This window comes from Macrobrachium nipponense, chromosome 4 (genome assembly GCF_015104395.2).
Source record: "Macrobrachium nipponense isolate FS-2020 chromosome 4, ASM1510439v2, whole genome shotgun sequence".
Taxonomy (NCBI): Eukaryota; Metazoa; Arthropoda; class Malacostraca; order Decapoda; family Palaemonidae; genus Macrobrachium; species Macrobrachium nipponense.
The window spans coordinates 117,241,496-117,261,229 of record NC_061100.1 but is presented as its reverse complement, the minus strand read 5'-3'; the positions used below and the strand labels follow the sequence as shown (position 1 = coordinate 117,261,229).

At 36.6% G+C, this 19,734-nt stretch overlaps 1 protein-coding gene across 2 annotated transcripts in view; it reads right to left on the bottom strand.

Annotated features, from left to right (window-relative positions):
• The window catches only part of LOC135211089 (presenilin-associated rhomboid-like protein, mitochondrial), a 55,408-nt gene extending 36,676 nt beyond the window's left edge, over positions 1–18,732 (bottom strand). The window contains exon 1 of one of the 2 annotated variants that reach the window (XM_064244163.1): positions 18,463–18,732. In XM_064244163.1, the coding sequence (XP_064100233.1) occupies positions 18,463–18,544 (82 nt within the window). In that variant the 5' untranslated portion in view covers positions 18,545–18,732. Of the gene's footprint in view, positions 1–17,704; positions 17,800–18,462 lie in introns of those variants that run through there. The other variant, XM_064244164.1, reaches the window with a different exon arrangement.
• Positions 18,733–19,734: the final 1,002 nt, after the last annotated feature.

Here is a 19,734-nt window from a genome sequence, read left to right as displayed (position 1 = left end):
TGTTTACCATTCATTTTGCAACGGACTTGGAAGTCTCTAGCACAATATTTTGATTTATGGTGAATTTATGAAAAAAAAAAAATTACGTTCGCGCTGGTAACTCTTCCGAAAAAATCAGAATTTTTTTGTGCGATTGTCGAAATGTTTGCACCATTTAAAATTAGCTGTTTCATAAAGTTTTATATATGAAAATGTGCGCAATGTCATGTAGAATACAACTAAAAATGATTGAAGGTTGTAGCTTTTCTCTTTTTTCGAAATATTTGCATATAAATCACGATAAATAGAAAAAAAACCACGTTCGGTCAAATTTGACTCTACCGAAATAGTTGAAAAACGCAATTGTAAGCTAAAAACTCTTACGGCCTAGTAATATTCCGTCATGTTTCTTCATTTTGAAACAAATTTGAAGTCTCTAAAACAATATTGTGATTTATGGTGAATTTTTGAAAAATATATTTACCTTCACTCCGCGCGCCGATTCGCGGCCGCAAGTCTCCGAAATACGTACATGGCATTATCCTAATATTTGCTCCTTTTCATATTAGCCTTTTTATAGAGTTTCATATATCAAAATGTGCGCAAATTCATGACGAATACAATAAAAAATAATTGAAGGTTGTAGCTTTTTCCATCTTCGAAATATGTGCATATGAAAAAATATATATATTAAAATTTCGATTCGGTCAAATTTAACTCGTCCGAAATGGTCGAAATCTGCAATTAATAATCTAAAACTCTTACAGTATCGTAATATTCAATCATTTGTCTAATTTTGAAACAAATTGGAAGTCTCTAGAACATTATTTAGAATTACGGTGAATTTTTGAAAAAAATATTTTTTTGCGTCCGCGCGTTACGAATTCGTACATCATTTTGTTGATAATATTTTTCCGGTGTTACTTTTATTGTTTTACAATGTAGATATATCAAAATGATCGCAATTTAGTGTAAAATACAACGTAAAAAAAGTAACTGGTTAGCTTTGACCGTTTTCTGCACAGCGTGATTTGAATACAATTATGTATGAATTTTTTTTTTTCGCTACCATATATCGCATTATTTACATATGATAATGATATTATTTTCATTCTGATGGTTGCATTCTAAACTTCAGGCAATGACAAAAAAAGGAGCCAAAAATGAACTCTTAATCTTCAAAAGTACGCGCGCTGTAATTTTTTTGAAAAAATTATTTTTTCACTTCCGCGCTCACTCCAAACCAGGCCCGGCATACGGGAGACGTTTGATTTTTAGGGCTCCCGGCTTAAGAGGGGTTAATCTACCTCTGCTTGCTCTTTCTGATATTTTTAGCTCCATGATGTTTTCAGCTATTCCTTCTATCTGTTTCCATGCCTGAATTATCATGTAGCGTTCTCTTCTCCTTTCTAGACTATATAATTTTAAGGATTGTAGTCTTTCCCAGTAGTCAAGATCCTTACCTTCTTCTATTCTAGCTGTAAAGGACCTTTGTACACTCTCTATTTGTGCAATATCCTTTTGATAGTGTGAGTACCATATCATATTGCAATATTCAAGTGGACTACGAACATATGTTTTATAAAGCATAATCCATGTGTTCAACTTTTCTTGTTTTGAAGTGCCGTAACAACATTCCCATTTTTGCTTACATTTTTCCAATAGAATTGCTATTTGACCATTGCATAACATGTTCCTATTCATCATCACACCAAGGTCTTTAACTGCTTCCTTATTTGTGAGTGTCTCATTATTAGGTCCCCTATATGCATATAGCTTTCCTTCTCAGTCTCCATAGTTTATTGATTCAAATTTATCAGGGTTAAATACCATCCTATTTACCTCTGCCCAATCATATACTTTGTTAAGGTCTCTTTGTAGCACGTTCCTATCTTCATCACAAGTAATTTCTCTACTTATTCTTGTGTCATCGGCAAAACTACTCACTACCAAGTCCTTAACATTACTGTCTACGTCTGCAATCATTATAACAAATACTAATGCAGCTAACACCGTACTTGTGGCACACCGCATATTACCTTAGCTTCATTCGATTTCTCATCATTTGCAATAACTATCTGTTTTCTGTTGTGTAAAAGTTCTTTTAACCATCTTCCTACTTTATCCACTATATTGTTTACTAATTTCCTTTGCTAATATATCATGGTCTACCTTGTCAAAAGCTTTTGCAAAGTCTAGATAAACCACATCTGTTTCATTTCCGCTTTTCATATTTTTGTATATGTTCTCACGGTGGACTAACAGTTGGGTTTGTGTACTTTTTCCGGGTACAAAACCATGTTGTCCTATATTAAACAAATTATTTTTTATTAAATGTTTTATAATATTTTTCTTCATTACACTTTCATACACTTTCATAATATGTGATGTTAGACTCACAGGCCTATGATTACTTGCCTCTAGTCTTGATCCACTTTTGAATGTAGGGGTATCCACTTTTGAATGTAGGGGTAATATATGCTAATCTGTGTTCATCATAAATCATGCCTGTATCTACACTTTGTCTTAATAATATTGCAAGTGGCTTTGCGATAGAATTAACTACTTTCTTTAACAAAATAGCAGGAACACCATCAGGACCTACAGCAGGTCCATTTTTAATTTCATTAATAGCCTGCACAATATCAGCTTCATTAATATCTATGTCAGCTAAATACTCCCTATTTTCGTCCCTTACTTCATTATCTATTCTAGGGGTGAATTCTCTCTTATATCGTTCTGCCAATATGTTCCATATTTCCTTTTTTTCATTTGTTAATCTCCCTTCAATTCTTAGAGGGGCTATTTCTATTCTTCTTTTATTCATCTTTTTTGTGTATGAGTATAATTATAGTTTGTGGTTTTCCTTGATATTTACTGGGGTTTTTTCTTCCAAGTCCTGTTTTTCATTTTCTTTTGATTGTATAATCTTTAGTTCTGCATTTTCTATCTTACTTTTTAGTTCTATAACTTTCCAAGCATTTTTTTCTTTTGCAAGACCTTTTTACCATTTTCTGATTTTCTGGAACAAGATCCTTCTGTCTCTTGGCATGCGCATGCCTGATGTTTACTTTCCTTCTTCGGTATATATTTATCCACTATTTTCTCTAATATTTTATATAATATCTCCGTATTTACCCTTATGTCATCACTTACGAAAATGTTATCCCAATCTTTGTTTAATTCTTCATTTATTTCCGACCATTTTATATTTTTACTGTAGAAGTTGTATTTTCCATATCCTTCCAACCTTTTCATTTCTTGTTTATCTCTGTTTTCACTTGCTTTGGAATGGACTGTTAATTAATTCTATGACATTATGGTCTGAAATACTCGCATTATAAACTATTATTTCTTTAACATAATTCATCTTGTTCACAAATACTAGGTCTAAAGAATTTTCCTTTCTTGTTGGCAGGTGATTTATTTGTTGAATGTTGTATTCTAGTATCATATCTAATAGCTTTTCGAATTGCCTCTTATCTTCTGCACTACTATTACTCTCTTTTTTATATGTATAAGTACAACCACAACCTCCTCTTCGTACTTTCCAGTCTACGAAAGGAAAGATGAAGTCTATAGTCCAGTCTTTGTGATTTCTATATATTTCATCCAATTTTCTATTATTAAGTCAAACTCTTCAGTATTAGGGGGTCTATATATTACTAATGTTCATTAATTTTTTCAGATTCAAATTCTACTGCTATTATTTCACATTCTGAGTTACTATATTTCTCATATATTTTTCCTTGTTTTTTGTCTTTCCCATATATTGTGGTTCCCCCTTTGATTCCTATTTTTTCTATCTGATCTATAAGTTTGGAACCCTTTTATTTGATCATCATTCCCAGTCTCTTGGGAATACCAGGTTTCACTTATATTCATTATATCTATTTTCTTTTCAATTTGGGTTAGTTCTTCTAAGTACTATTTTTCTTTATGAGTTACTCGTAACTAAACCCTGCGCATTCATCACTATGATGGTTTGTGTGTTTTCTCCTTCATTTAATATGGGTAATAATAAGGATTTTCCCATGTCTCTTTCCTGTTCTGGTATGTTGTTCTTTTTTTTATTTCCAGAAATCCTGACATTAAAAAATCCAACTTTTCCATAATATTTGATCTTCCTTCATCATAATTATTCATTTTGTGTCTGAATCTGCAATTTTCTCCGTATCTGCAATATCCTCTTGCATCATAAATACAGTTCTTATCTCTTGAGTTGTATCTTGTAGCTGAGGCTTGGAAATTTTTTGCATCACTGCATATCGCGTTGATGGCTTGGTTTTTTCTTTTACCTTGATGGCTTGGTTTTTTCTTTTACCTGATATTCTTTATTCCTCTCTTTATTTGTTTCTTTCTTATTTTGGATTTTATTACTTGATTTACATTTTTTGTCGAATTTACATCCTTTTCCTTCTTTTAGGTTTTTGCATATTTTTGGATGTAGATCTCTGCAATCATCCTCACAGCCGTCTAGGTATGCACATTTACCATATATCTCATAGTTGTGACATACCTTAGGATGTTTGTAGTAACTAACATCTTTCTCCAAATCTGCAATTCCCTCTTTTCAAAAGGTTGCAGACTTTTGTCTTTTTTGTCTATTTTTTCCTCTTTCCTGTCATTGTGTAGACCTGGGTAGAGCCTCTTCAGGATTTTCTTTTGTGTTGTCATATTGTAATTTATTTCTTCTTAAGTATGCTGCTTTATTGCCTCATATGTAGTATCAATGAGTATCTCAGCATCCATACTTTTATCTTGTTCTTGTTTTCCTTATTTTTTTCTGTCATTTCAGTCTTGTTTACTTCTCTTCCGTTTTCCTCTTCTTCTTCTTCCTCTTCTTCTTCATCCTCAACTATTTGTACATTCAATCTTGATTTAATAACATTGTCTATCCATGATAGACATGTTGAGCAAAATATTCTGGTATCTTTTCTCATATCTTGCATTACCTCAGCACATTGTGGATGTGTCGGAATGTTGCATGCAGAACATTTTCTGATCAGGTTTTGTGGATTAACTATGCTATACCACACCTTACACAGTTTGCATGCTTTTGACATTCATTTTCCTAATGCATTAATTAGGATATTCACAATGTTCACCTTATTCATTTTCTTTGTCGGAATATGTTGGTTTATGTATATTTTCCTTTATGAATCTCTTGACCACTTGGATTTTATTTGGAATTTCTTCAATTATTTTCAAGATGTTTTCTGTTGATTTGTTCCAGTTTGAAGGATTATATCCTTCTAATATATCTATGAATGCTTTTGAATCTTTTTGGTTAGGACTGTTGCTGATCTCATAGATGAGAAATGCCAGTTCCCTTCCTGCTACCTCATCGTATTGCGAATCTGCCAAAAAAGCTAAATTTCGCCATTTTTTGCCACAGTTGGAACTTACTGCCATCTTGTTCTGATTTAAAGTATTTCACTTGATAAACTAACTTAGTAGACGCTTTTTCTTACTATTTTCACACTAATCTTATCACCGATAGTTCACGAACACTTCTAGATATTTCTTGAATTCTAGACGTAAGTTAATCTTGTGATATCTGTTGATTAATCAGACTGTGCGTGGGAACGTCTCACCAAGCAAGATGGCTACTACTTGGGGGCCAAAGACGACCTTGGCAGAGCCTGCCGGGGAAGGCTTGGCTGGTTTAACCGCCTTCGGCTTTAACTTGGCTTTGCTGGTTTAACCGCTTTCGGCAGAAACTTTGTCTTCACGGTTTTCACCTTGGGGATTGCTGAGCTAGACCTATCCCAAAAGGTCGTGGACTTCCCAGGGAAGCCCTGAAAGGAAGGAGGAGGAGTTGGGCTAAAGGAGAGAACGTTAGCCCCACGACTACCTGCCTCACTTACCTCCCTACCTTCCTCCTGGTCTTCGATGCCATGGGCTCCCGGCTCCCGGTGCAAGCTGATGGCCGCCACCTCCTCCGTCATGTCATCGCACAAGCCCTCTTGGTCCTCTGGGGGGGGGGGCGCCTTGGGTTTCTTGGTGGATTCGCTCTATGATGGGAGCCGCACTTCTGCCGGTACTGCTGCCGAAACCTTGGCGTTCTGGTAGAGGAGGGAGCACATCTCCAACAGCATGTAAGGTTGGCCAGCTCCCATGTTTCTTCCAAACCCCCCTACCCAGGCCTTAAGGGTCGACATCGAGGAGGCCTTGAGCGTCAGATCAACCAGTAAGAGATAATCAAATCAGGCCACGTTATCTAGTTTGACTATTCGCAACCGATATGTGTAACAGAATTTAGAGTAACAATGAGGCGGGAATGCTACCTACCGACTCATCTGTTACGTTCCTAACAAGGCCGTAACACACAATGCAGGCTTCCGGGGTACCAGACCATGCGTCCCTCCAGGTGGATGGCGCAGCAGGCATGAGACCGCAGACCTCATGCCCATACGGTTTATACAGGACGGCTGGGCACCCCACCTCTTGGCAGCGACCCATCTGTAAGTTGGAAAGATACACGAGTATCGTCAAATTATCTTCAACTTACTTGTTATTAATAAAGCTCTGAATGTCTCTGCCTGCTCCGGCATCCATACTTTGGGTATCGCCTAAGCTATAACTGGCGGAGTGGGCCTGATACAAGCAGAACAGGGAAACAAGGCAAAACCTAAGCCTGAGTCTGATCGCACCGGAGTACAGTAGCAATTCCCAACAATTGGAGGCGCATCGTCTGAGCCCAGTTCCGCCCCCACCGAAGTGGGCAGCAGCGATAATATAGAAGACAGAAAACAGAAGGGCGGGAACAACGGTACGTAGAACTCCGGTGTATGCATCCTGGCGCATGTGATGGTAGACCACACTCTGCCGGAATAAACACAGGCCGGAGACATACCAACAGAAGCTAAATAATAAATATTTCTTAATATTAATCTCTGAATATCTCCGCCTACTCCGGAATCCATAATTTCGTTACCACAATAGCTATAACTGGCGGGGTTGGCCTGATACGAGCAGAACAGGGAAAATAGGTAAAACCTAAGCCTGAATCTGATCGCACCGGAGAAGAGTAGCAGTTCCAAGTCAATTAGAAATGCATCTCTAAGCCTATTTCCGGCCCCCTGGAGTGGGGAAGCAACGGTAACACTAGAGAAGTACGGAAAACACCTCGCCAGAAAAAACAGGGCCGGAGACATACCAACAGAGATTACATAATCTACTAATCCGAATCTCCTCCGACTAATCCCAGGACCATGCTCTACGCTCTAGCTGTTGTTCATCGGTAGGATTACTTGGGCAGCGAGCTAACAAAGCAGCGATGGAACAAGTCCGGGACGGGGGGGGGGGGGTCTGGAAGAGAAGTGAACGAGTCATGATCACCTGGCCACAGCAAACCCCCCCCCCAGATCAGTGGAATACCACTTCTCGAGAAGCCGTTAACTAGCCTACTACTAACCCTACAAAGGAGGCAATGGCCCAAGCTACACTCAACAAAATAATTCATAAAATAATTGATGAGGAATTATTGGAAGTACTGACGAAAAAATAGGGGGGGGGGGGGGGGGGGGGGAGAAAACCGCATCCAGCTAAGATCCCAGCCCAACGCTCCGAAATCGGTACAGATCTGGTCAGGTAGGCTAGGATGGCTCCTATAAGGACGTCACGAAGAAGACGCCTAGGACCTAACTAAACCCTCCAAAATCGAATCTAGCGATCTGGTCTGGTAAGACAGGCCTAGCTCCTTCATACGTAACAAGATAGGAACTCTATAGTTCTGGGCCAACCCCCAAGCAAACGTATCTGCCTGGTCAGGTTGGCGGTACAAGGAGCCACTAAGGGTGGTGGGATGGCCTCAGCCTGCCTAGCCTACCCTCCAAAACCTAGCCTAGGCCTGGTTGAATAGGCTAGGGTAAACCTCGTGAAGAACTTCCAACCTCATCAAATAGCAATTCAAGACTATAATAGAAAATTAAACTAGAAATACACATGCATGAGTACCACGAATGAATGAGGAATCTTCACCTCTAAAAATAAACTGGCGTACCACTAGGCTAGCCTAGGATGCCAAAAACACAATACTCGTGCATAACATTATGAAGCATATCCCCGTACGCACGAAAGGGAACCAGCGCGCTCCTGAGGGACTGATGATAACGAAACAGGCCCTATTATAGGCTAATGACGTTAGGTCAAAAACCATAAAAAACAAAGCCTCTGTATACGTCAGGAGCGAGAAGGGCCCTATAAAAGGCTAATAACGAAAGGATCAAACCGTAAAAAAACAGGCTCTCAGTATTCATCAGGAGTGAGAGACTTTAGCCTATACAGTGAAGTGCAAAAGTTTGAATAAAATACAGAGAGAGATAAAATCTGATATAATCGCGCACACCGCCAACCATGCATCCAAAATGGCAGATCAAAAGAGCATCATACCCGGCTCCCAAGAACAAGAGCCTTAAAATAAGGGCCAAATATGGATGCATCGTTGCCCCCAGCATGTTCAAAAACAATAAATGGAATACTCAACTTAGATGACGAAGCTTCTTGATCAAGGAAAGACATGATTCTTTGCAAAAACCACTTCCTGGAGACAGCGAATACGGCGCGTGCAGACACGGTGAGTGCTATTTCAGGAATGAGGGTTTCTGGCAGAGGTAGTAGTAGCGTGCGGAAGATAGACGTAACGGCACCTCTCTAGAGGGGGAATTTGAGAGGAGACTTCTAATTGGCAAAGCATCTGTGTTAGTGGCTTCCACTCGCCCCTGTGCTACACCGACACCCTATGAGGGTGAGCGAGCTGGAGGTAGTAACTCCAGCATTCCATATGGCTTTTTTGTCTGGTATATTTAGCATTTATTTATACCTAGAAATGAGTGCTATAGGGACATTTCACCCGCCAACACAGGTCAAGCCCGGAAATGTTGTTTTATTGTGCTGATTACAACTCCAATCTTAAGTAAGTTCAATAAACGTTACATATACACGCTAATACCCATTGTTCTCATTCATATGAGTGCTGGGCAGGCTGGGAAGGATGTTGGATCAATGCCGGTTACAAAAGGGACCGGAGGCGGACGGTGCTACATTGGATTCAAAAACTGCCTTGAAAACAATTTTACAAAGACCTCACATGCTTGTTTTAGGGTAAACAACCGCAGACGATCCATCATCTTCACGCTGGCCAGGCCTTATTCACTCGATATTTAATTGGTGAAACAAGAATACAATTACAACTTTAAGCAAACCAATCAAAAGATTGAAGTTTCGTCAACATAATGTGATATATGAAAGCCCCATACGAACTAAACAAGCATGTGAGCTCTTCGTATAATATGTTTTTAATGCAGTTTTGAAATCCAATATGGCAGCAATCCCATAAAACAAAATTTTGTTGCCTATATTAGTGACAAAGAATGAAACTTTTTAATCCTGCGGTCATGGTTTAAACTGAATTCATTTTTACCTTGTAATCAGTGGTTTTATCCTTACTGCCATCACAACTGAAACTCCAAAGTGTTTATTTGATCGTAATTATACACATTTTGGTTTTATTTCAGTCCAAATTGCACTTGAACCACGTTGCTGTTCCTGGTTCCTAAGCACTCGCTCCGCAAACACAGTTACGAGCAGCAGACAACTACATGTTATGAGGTGTAAAGCTTTATTCCCTTAATTGTTTACTCTACTCATTATATAGTTCAACTTTACTTTGTTACTTCAAAATGTTTATTTAATTCTTGTCTATTATCCCTTTTTTGCAACCAAATTAACCCCACAAAATTAGATATTTCTGAAGTATGAGCAGACGACGGCAAAAAGACTCGTCGTTGCCAATCTAGTAGAGCTTCACACATATGCCGATGCATTTAATAATGCAGTAATGATAAAATTGCTGTAATATATATATATACTAAAAACAGATACGCTAATTTCACTATTTCCCCGGGTTTGTGTAAAGTCTTATACCCAGTTTGGAGGGTAAACACTTACCAATTGACAACACTGATAAACAATTGAAGAGCGCAAAATGCCGCAAAGAATGCTGTAGTCCCATTGAATAAGTACGAATAAGTACTGGTTAGAGGTCAGGTTTACGACAGTTGTGATGAAAGTGCCCTAGCGTCTATGGGTACAAGTGGTGTGCGGATTTGGCACAGGAAATGGAAAGTTTGTTGACACAAGCGACTCCGCAACCATCAAGATGGTGTCAATCTTCTGTTTTAATTGTAAGTAAAAATTTCGAAAGTGTTTTGGGGTTGTGTGCACTGTGTTGGCCACACTTTTCATTACCCTCTGTTTAAATCTTAAAATATGGCCTTAATTTCTAGCTTTGGAGAAAATACTTCGAAAGGAGAGTACTTCTACAGAAGCAATCCGCGGTGGCCTAGAATATGGCAATTGAAGTTTTCCTATGTTATTTTATTTGCTGTACAAGATTTGAAAGTAATATTTATTCAGACGACTGTAACTAAGCAGTAATTTACCTTTGAAGACTACATGATGGCACCAACGGGCCGAAGTACGTATCAAGTTCAGAGGTAAATTAGAGTTTAGTTCCAGTGGAACGAATAAAATATTCCCTTCAATTCTTGTAAAGCAAGTAAAATAACATAGGAAAATGCCAACTGCCATAGTCTAGATTGCCGTGGAATAGTTCTATAGATAGATCTACCAAGTGTTTGGTGAAATGTAAACAGCCGCTTTGTTTGAATTCCACAACCACCACGGAGCCATATGTTCACTAAAAGGAAGGTGGGGTACTGTGGGGGGTGGGGACAGGAGGTACGAGTTGGCTAAGTGACGATGGGTCGTTGGGTAGTGGATATGGCAAATAATAATAACTAACCAACAAAATCTAACACTTCTAACTGAAAATTACTAAACCAACATTGTTCTAACAATAGTGGAATATAGTTTGGATACAACAATGGGCCATTCAAATTATTGTTAATACTAATCATCAGATTTTTCTTTGACAAGCCATAATAATGGTATGTAATAAAGTTGATTTGAAAAGATCTCGCATTTTGTAGTCCGTATAATCCAGTCTTTGGGCTAAAGCTAGGTTTGTTATGAATTCTACATCATCCGCGATGCATGTCCGTTTTGGACATAGAAAAAAATTAAATAGAAGTAAACTGTATCGAATTTCAAAGTGATTCTAAGTGAGATAAAATGTGTGTGTGTGTGTGTGTGTGTGTGTATAATATATATATATATATATATATATATATATATATATATATATATATATATATAATATATATATATATATACATATATCATATATCTATATACCTACATATCTATAAAATATATATAAATATATATATATATATATATATAATATATATATATATATATATATATATGCTTATAAGTCGTCCAGCACGTGACAATATATTCAGCCAAGGCCACTGGTACGCTTTCTTTTATTTTTCCTATGGCCTTGGGCTGGGACGATATATTATATCTATATCTATCTATATTATATATAATTAATATAATATATATATATATCTATATCTACATTTATCTCTCTCTCTCTCTCTCTCTCTCTCTATATATATATATATATAATATTATAATATATATATAATATATATATATATATATATATATATATATATTATATATATATATATATATATAGATATATATATATATATATATAATATATATATATATATATATATATAGATATTAATATAATATATATATATATTATATATATATATGTATAAAGGATATCTAGATATATATATATACACAGATATATATCTATTATATAAATCTATCACATTACCGTGATTCATATACATACATCGAATTACAAATGTCCTTTTAATATCTAATTCGCTCTACCTCGGAATTAATATATTTTTTATATATGTTTAACCGAGGGGGAATTTATTAACCCTCTTACGCCGATTGGACGTATTAAACGTCGAGTCAAAATGTCTCCCGTATGCCGATTGGACGTATCATACGTCGGCTCAAAAAAAAGTTTTTTTTAAAAATTCGCGGAAAAATACTTTATAGGCCTACCAGCCGAAAACTTTTGTATCACGCGCCTTGGGGGATGCTGGGAGTTCACGGATCAAGGCGTTGTTTTGTTTACAATCGCTACGCAGGCGCGCAAGCGCGAATTTCTTCTTATCGCACTAAATAAATATCAGTGACACATCTCGGAAATTATTTCGTCACTTTGACATAATTATTGCACCATTTTAAATTATCCTTTACATGAAGTATTATATATGGAAATGTGCGCAATTTCATGCACAATACAACTAAAAAATACTCATGATTGTAGCTTTATCAATTTTGAAATATTTTCATATAAATAACGATAAGTGCAAAAATTTCAACCTGTCGGTCAACTTTGACTCTACATAAAAGGTCGAGAAACGCAATTGTAAGCTAAAATTCTTATATTATAGTAATATTCAATCATTGCCTTTCATTTGCAACAAATTGGACGTCTCTAGACAATATTTCGATTTATGGTGAATTTATGAAAAAACTTTTCCTTACGTTCGTGCGATAACTCTTCCGATAAATTTTTTCGTGCGATTGTCCTAATGTTTTGCACCCTTTTAAATGCCGTTACATAAAGTTTTATATATGGAAATGTGCGCAATTTCATGCACAATACAACAAAAAACAACCCATGGTTGTAGCTTTTATCAGTTTTGAAATATTTTCATATAAATAACGTTAAGTGCAAAAATTTCTCAAACTTCACAGGTCAACTTTGACTATACCGAAATGGTTCGGAAAAAAACGCCAAGTTGTCCCAAGCTAAAACTCTTATATTCTAGTAATATTCAATCATTTAACTTCATTTTGCAACGACTTGGAAGTCTCTAGCACAATATGTCGATTTATGGTGAATTTATGAAAAAAAAAATTACGTTCGCGCGGTAACTCTTCCGAAAAAATCAGAATTTTTTTGTGCGATTGTTGAAAATGTTTGCACCATTTAAAATTAGCTGTTACATAAAGTTTTATATATGAAAATGTGCGCAATTTCATGTAGAATACAACTAAAAATGATTGAAGGTTGTAGCTTTTCTCTTTTTTCGAAATATTTGCATATAAATCACGATATAGAAAAAAAACCACGTTCGGTCAAATTTGACTCTACCGAAATAGTTGAAAAACGCAATTGTAAGCTAAAACTCTTACGGCCTAGTAATATTCCGTCATTTTTATTCATTTTGAAACAAATTTGAAGTCTCTAAAACCATATTGTGATTTATGGTGAATTTTTGAAAAATATATTTACCTTCACTCCGCGCGCGATTCGCGGCACGCAAGTCTCCGAAATACGTACATGGCATTATCCTAATATTTGCTCCTTTTCATATTAGCCGTTTTATAGAGTTTCATATATCAAAATGTGCGCAAATTCATGAAAAAATACAATAAAAAATAATTGAAGGTTGTAGCTTTTTCCATCTTCGAAATATGTGCATATGAAAAAATATATATATTAAAATTTCGACATTCGGTCAAATTTAACTCGTCCGAAATGGTCGAAATCTGCAATTCTAATCTAAAAACTCTTACAGTATCGTAATATTCAATCATTTGTATTAATTTGAAATTTTGAAACAAATTGGAAGTCTCTAGAACAATATTGTGATTTACGGTGAATTTTTGAAAAAAAAAAAATATTTTTTTGCGTCCGCGCGTTACGAATTCGTACATCATTTTGTGATAATATTTTTCCGGTGTTGCTTTTATTGTTTACAATGTATTATATATCAAATGATCGCAATTTAGTGTACAATACAACGCAAAAAAAAGTAACTGGTTAGCTTTGACCGTTTTCTGCACAGCGTGATTTGAATACAATTATGTATGAATTTTTTTTTTCGCTACCATATATCGCATTATTTACATATGATAATGATATTATTTTTCATTTCTGATGGTTGCATTCTAAACTTCAGGCAATGACAAAAAAAAGGAGCCAAAAATGAACTCTTAATCTTCAAAAGTACGCGCGCTGTAATTTTTTGAAAAAATTATTTTTTCCACTTCCGCGCTCACTCCAAACCAGGCCCGGCATACGGGAGACGTTTGATTTTAGGGCTCCGGCGTAAGATTGGGTTAAGAGATAAATGGAAATTGGCGCATCGGACCCAAAGGCGCAACCATCGACCTTCTCAATTCCCAAGGACTGGGCAGAGAAGCCACAGACCACCCTGCCACCGCAAGAGATATAAGTATATGCGCCCTCCCACCTCATATACCAGCCGTGCACAGGTATTTTTTTGTTTTGGAGACTGCATACAGCCCATCTCGTTCTCGGTTGTGTGGTAGTGCTTTTGCCCGCACGTAGTCACCAATTCTATTATCACTTAATAAATTCCCCTTCGGTTAAACATATATGAAAAATATATTAATTCTAAGGTAGAGCGAATTATATATTAAAGGACATTATAGTTCGATATATATATATATATAATATACATACATACACATATATATATATATATATATATATATGTGTGTGTGTGTATACACATACATACATACATACATACATACATACATACATATATATATATATATATATATATATATATATATATATTATTTATTTATACACACACACACATTATATAATATATATATATATATATATGGATGAGAGAAAGCGAGAGAGCGAGAAGCATATCCAAGGTAATGATCAGTTGTTTTGTCGTCATCTCTTCGTTCCTTCCACCTGCATCGAGTTTGGTGGGTGGAACCACTCGATCATTAGTAAGAGAATGGTGCCTCGGATTATCACTAGTCCTTTTGACCGATTCCAATTCCTTGCTTCATGGGCAATGGTGGATTTAGTGATCTTCCTTTAGTACAGGCAAACGAATTTTACTTTCCCCGTGACATTTGACGTCGACAAGGGAATTCCGAACTGGCCATCATCAATGAAAGAAGGAACTGGAATCTTGAAAGAAGGAACTGGAATCTTTGAAAAGGACTCGTTATAATTCCAAACCCAGCGCATCACATTCGTCACGGGCGGGAGGTAGCGGGAGCAGTAAACAAAAACAACCGATCATTTCATTCAATATCAACTACAGTGCTATTGTACAAATTTCTGTATTCGCCAGTTATCCGTATCATAGTCAAACCAAAATGACCATGGACAAGTAGTGCGTTTTAGACGTTGCCACTTTGCCCAGATTTGATTCATAAAACCTTGACCTAAGCTTGGTTGTCGTGTAGATGCGGCAGCACCCCGACACACCTTTCCATGCTAGGTTCTGGTATCTAACCATGAAGACGTAAAATTAACTGAAATCTGAAGAATCGAAATCATTTAGTAAACTGCTTTGATAAAAAAAAGTAGGGTGAAGATAATCTAGTTTCTAAGCACCTACATAAATCATACTAATCACCTAAATACATTATACTATCTCCCAATGTCTAGTCAAGACTCACTGATGAAAATGAATGAAAGTGTAATTAAAAAAAAAAAAAAAAATTATTGGTTCCTCAGTGATGGCAGATTAACTCGGTTTTGTCCCGGAACGGCCTCTTTCTTCTGAACAGCCCGGGGGAGGGATAAGTAGGATTTTATGACCGGATTAAAGAACCCTGAATTGTGGAATGCAGATTATCTGTAGTCAGAATGTAAGTAGGGATAAAGTTTGGAAACGTAGCTAATGACACCCATATTGTGCGCAGTTTGTGTACACTATAAGTCAAATTATATACATGACATACATACACACACACACACATATATATAGTATAGTATGTATGTATAGTATGTGTATAATATATATTATATATATATAAAGATGAAATTTATCTTTCACCATTTTCTTAATCAAATTACCCTTTAGTCTAAGTCGTGTAAAGAGAAAGAGAGAGAACTGTTTTCTCTGTATTCTACTTTAACCTTCTTTTGAACACTGATCCCATATACAATTTTGACATTGATAAAATATAACTTTAGAAAACTCTAACAACACTACAGGAAGAAAACTACTAATATCATACATATATATATATATATATATATATATATATATAAATATATATATATATATATATTAGTATTTTTCTTCTTGTAGTGTTGTTTGAGTTCTCTAAAGTTATATTTTATCAATGTCAAAATTGTTAGGTTCGAATTTCTGTATATGGGATCAGTGTTCAAAATAAGGTTAAAGTAGTATACAGAGAAAACAGTTCTCTCTCTCTTTCTCTTTACACGACTTAGACTAAAGGGTAATTTGATTAAGAAAATGGTGAAAGATAAATTTCATCATTTGTTTTTATGGATTTTCCTTTATCGATGTAATGAAACGGCCACCGGTCAAATACGAAATCTTAGGACCGGAAATTACTGGCAACCCATTTAGAATCATTACACATTCATACTTTATTGTCTTTACCTTGTTTACCCTGTTTTCGCTTTCATCATTATCACTGTCGGATGAATTTTCAGCAATGTTTGTTGTGTAAGAATTTTGTACATAACATTTATTTAGAATATGGTACTTACGCATTGCTTCATAAATGAAAGTTTGTGCTTTCTACATCTAAAGGCGGCCATACACGTACGCGACTGGCACAAACCGGTCAGTCTTTATCGTGTGTGTGTGTGTGTGTGTGTGTGTGTGTGTGTGTTTGAGGCCAGTCCTGTCCCGACGTCCTTTCAGCATGTTGAACTGACTGGCGCGTCAAGACTGCCGCTGCGGGTGTTGGGGAAGGACTGAGGGAAAGTTTCAACATGTACAATACTACATTTCCTCGTGGGAGGTGGGGGCAGTACTGCTGTTGTGAAAGGATGTCGCAGTCAGTCAAGTATTTCTCTCACGATTTCAGTCGTGATTTTTTTGGACCTGTACAAAGCACTACCGTACTTGTGGAAAATACAAGTCCGGATTATTCCAATTAAGTATGAAGACAAGCAGCTTATGAGCAATTACTGGAATTATGTGTATTAAAAAAAATAGATAAAGATGCAAACAGCTTTTGTGAAGGCCAAAATTGCCAGCCTTTCATGGTATCTTTTTACTTACATAAATTAGTTTTACAATTAATTTGTAAAACATTTTAAAGGATAAACGTGGCGATAAAAACATCAACATTCTTAAACGACTGTGAATTTCACTAGTAAAACATTTGAGAGGAAATCTGTCCATAGTGATCCATATCACACCTTTCATCGATATTCAAATTCATTCATCTCCAGAGTCAACTTAGATTCCTGTTCTACGAAGTAAAGTACATTTGTGATACATTCCATGTCAGAGAGAGAGAGGAGAGAGAGAGATGAGAGAGAGAGGAGAGAGAGAGACGAGAGAGAGAGAGAGACGAGAGGAGAGAGAGACGAGGAGAGAGAGAGAGAATTCTGAAATGCAGGTAAACCTTTGGCTAGGTTAAATAAAATGAAAAAGCTGAAAAACATAATATTGTCCTACTCAGAGGACCTCCTGACCTATATGAATGGATTCCGTTACCCGTTTACTGTACCTGAAGCAATCAAAATTAGGAACACCCCTGTCATCATCAGTCATTTTTAAATAACTTCTATAATCTTCCGGGTTATTTTCCTTTCATTCTCTTTCATTTAAGTCATATGGTAAAATCTCTCTTCATTGGCCATGGTTTCACCCCTGCTTTACGATTTTCTTGCATATTTCATGCTCGTATTCGTCTTGCAGGAGTGCTATTATCATTATTGCACTTATCTTCCTTTTACTTGGTGCCATGATTTAAAAATACTCACTATATCAGGACACTACAGGAATGAAAGGAACACGGCCACTGCATATTAACTCTGCCCTCTCAAAATATGCGTAGAGCAAATCCTCTGCGTGCATAGGCAAAAACCTAACCCACGGCCTAACCGGACTGGAGTGAGCGATAATCGTGGCAGCCGGCAGGACAAACTCCATACCAGTCGCGTACGTGTATGGCCGCCTTAACATCTTGTTCTGTAACGTTCCAGGGCATATTATATTTCAGTGGGAAAAATGTCAATAAATTACAATTACGTACTTATCGTTTTTCATTTGCGTTAGAGCTGGAAAAGAAAATCAGAAGAAAACTCACGAATGATGGTAAGTTGGCTTAGAAAGGATAATAGCCCCTCTACCCCCATAGCGTTGAAAGACCAAATTCCGTGTGAATGAACGACCAGGCAGCAGCGTGTTGCCTCGCTACATAAAGAGACTGCCAAGTGATTGGCGAATTCCCGCATTAGATATAGAAAATCAGGAAAATTATGATTAAAAGGGGTTCGGAAGGAAGTTTGTTTGTATGATAAGGTCGACAACACTTCCTCGGACCTAGAGAGAATACATTAGAGGATTTACCTTGAGAGAAAGGCAAGGAAAATCAATCGTATATATACGTACAATACGTCACGTTCAAACATCTGCTCCCGTAAATATACGTACTGAACGGCTCAGGTAGCGTTGGCGTGCTACGTATATATACGTACTAAACGGTTAAAAGGGCAGATGGTACAATTCAGATACGTACTTCGGTATGCCGAATCTCGTCCTCGTCTTCGATTCTTGATCTTCGATTCGATTCTTGATCTTCGATTCTTGAATCTGCCCATCTTGAATCTTGAACAGATTTTCAGCCAAGTACCAAACGAATCGCGAAGACAGATAAGTTTCCCAAAATTATATTACGATGTCCATATATCGTAACAGAATTTTCAACACTATTATTGGTGAAACACGGTCACTTTAAGAGTATGGAGTGTGGGGGTGTCAGCAATGCGAATACTTCTTGCTATTTGATTTTAAAACGCAATTTGTTGTCATTGTTGAACTTAGTATCTCGGCAACGCATTGGTAACAAGGCTTCTGATTGGTCGGAAGAATTGTGGGCGGGTACATCGAGGGGGATGATTTCACACGTATGTGTGAACTAACATCGTATTTTCATAATAGGAAAAAATGTGCAATACTCCGTAACATATACGTGAACAGGATCTTGTAATGAATGGTCAGACCAGGTCAATACAAGAAATCAGAGAGGCCAGTTGAAGAGACAATGTGAACTCTGTAAAATCGTAAAACTTAGTTTCTTTTATTTCAATGAAACCTAAGGCATTGTGAATTATTATTAAAGGAAATAATATTGCAATGAAATGTGTAGGAACACCTACATATAGGTTAACATACTAATCTAAACAACCCAACCTACTATGAGATTCAGGGCCTCTGTAACACGGTTTTTTGGACTTTGCTCCTTATCAAAGCATAGGATGTAGCTAAAAGTTGACATATGCATATTTTACAACGACACAAATTTTGGCCGCATTATCAATGACCTAAACCTGGTAGTTTTAATTTTTATAGAGTAAAAATTATCCAGCCGATGCCATGGCCAATGATTACGAGCCAAGAGTCGAAAAACATTCATTAGTAAACAACATTTGACAAAATGTTGCCCCGTCCATCCATCAGAAAGAAACTCATTCACCTTATTCCATCAGCTCTGGAACCCATAGCAGTCAATAATGGCTAACAGGATTTGGAATTTTCCCCTTGGTTGCAAAACTGCATTTGTCTTACGACTTGCAACTTTTTACAGTCAAGAGAAAGCCCGTGGCCATGACAAAGACTTTATGAATGGCGGAACGATACATATATGTGGGTGGGGTATCTGTGCTAGCGTAGTAATAGCAGTAATCTACATAAATTAAACGTTTAGGCCAACTGCTGGGATCCTTGAGGATCATTTAACACTTCTTGCAACTAATCGAGAAATGAGTTTTTAGAGCCATAAGTTAAATTT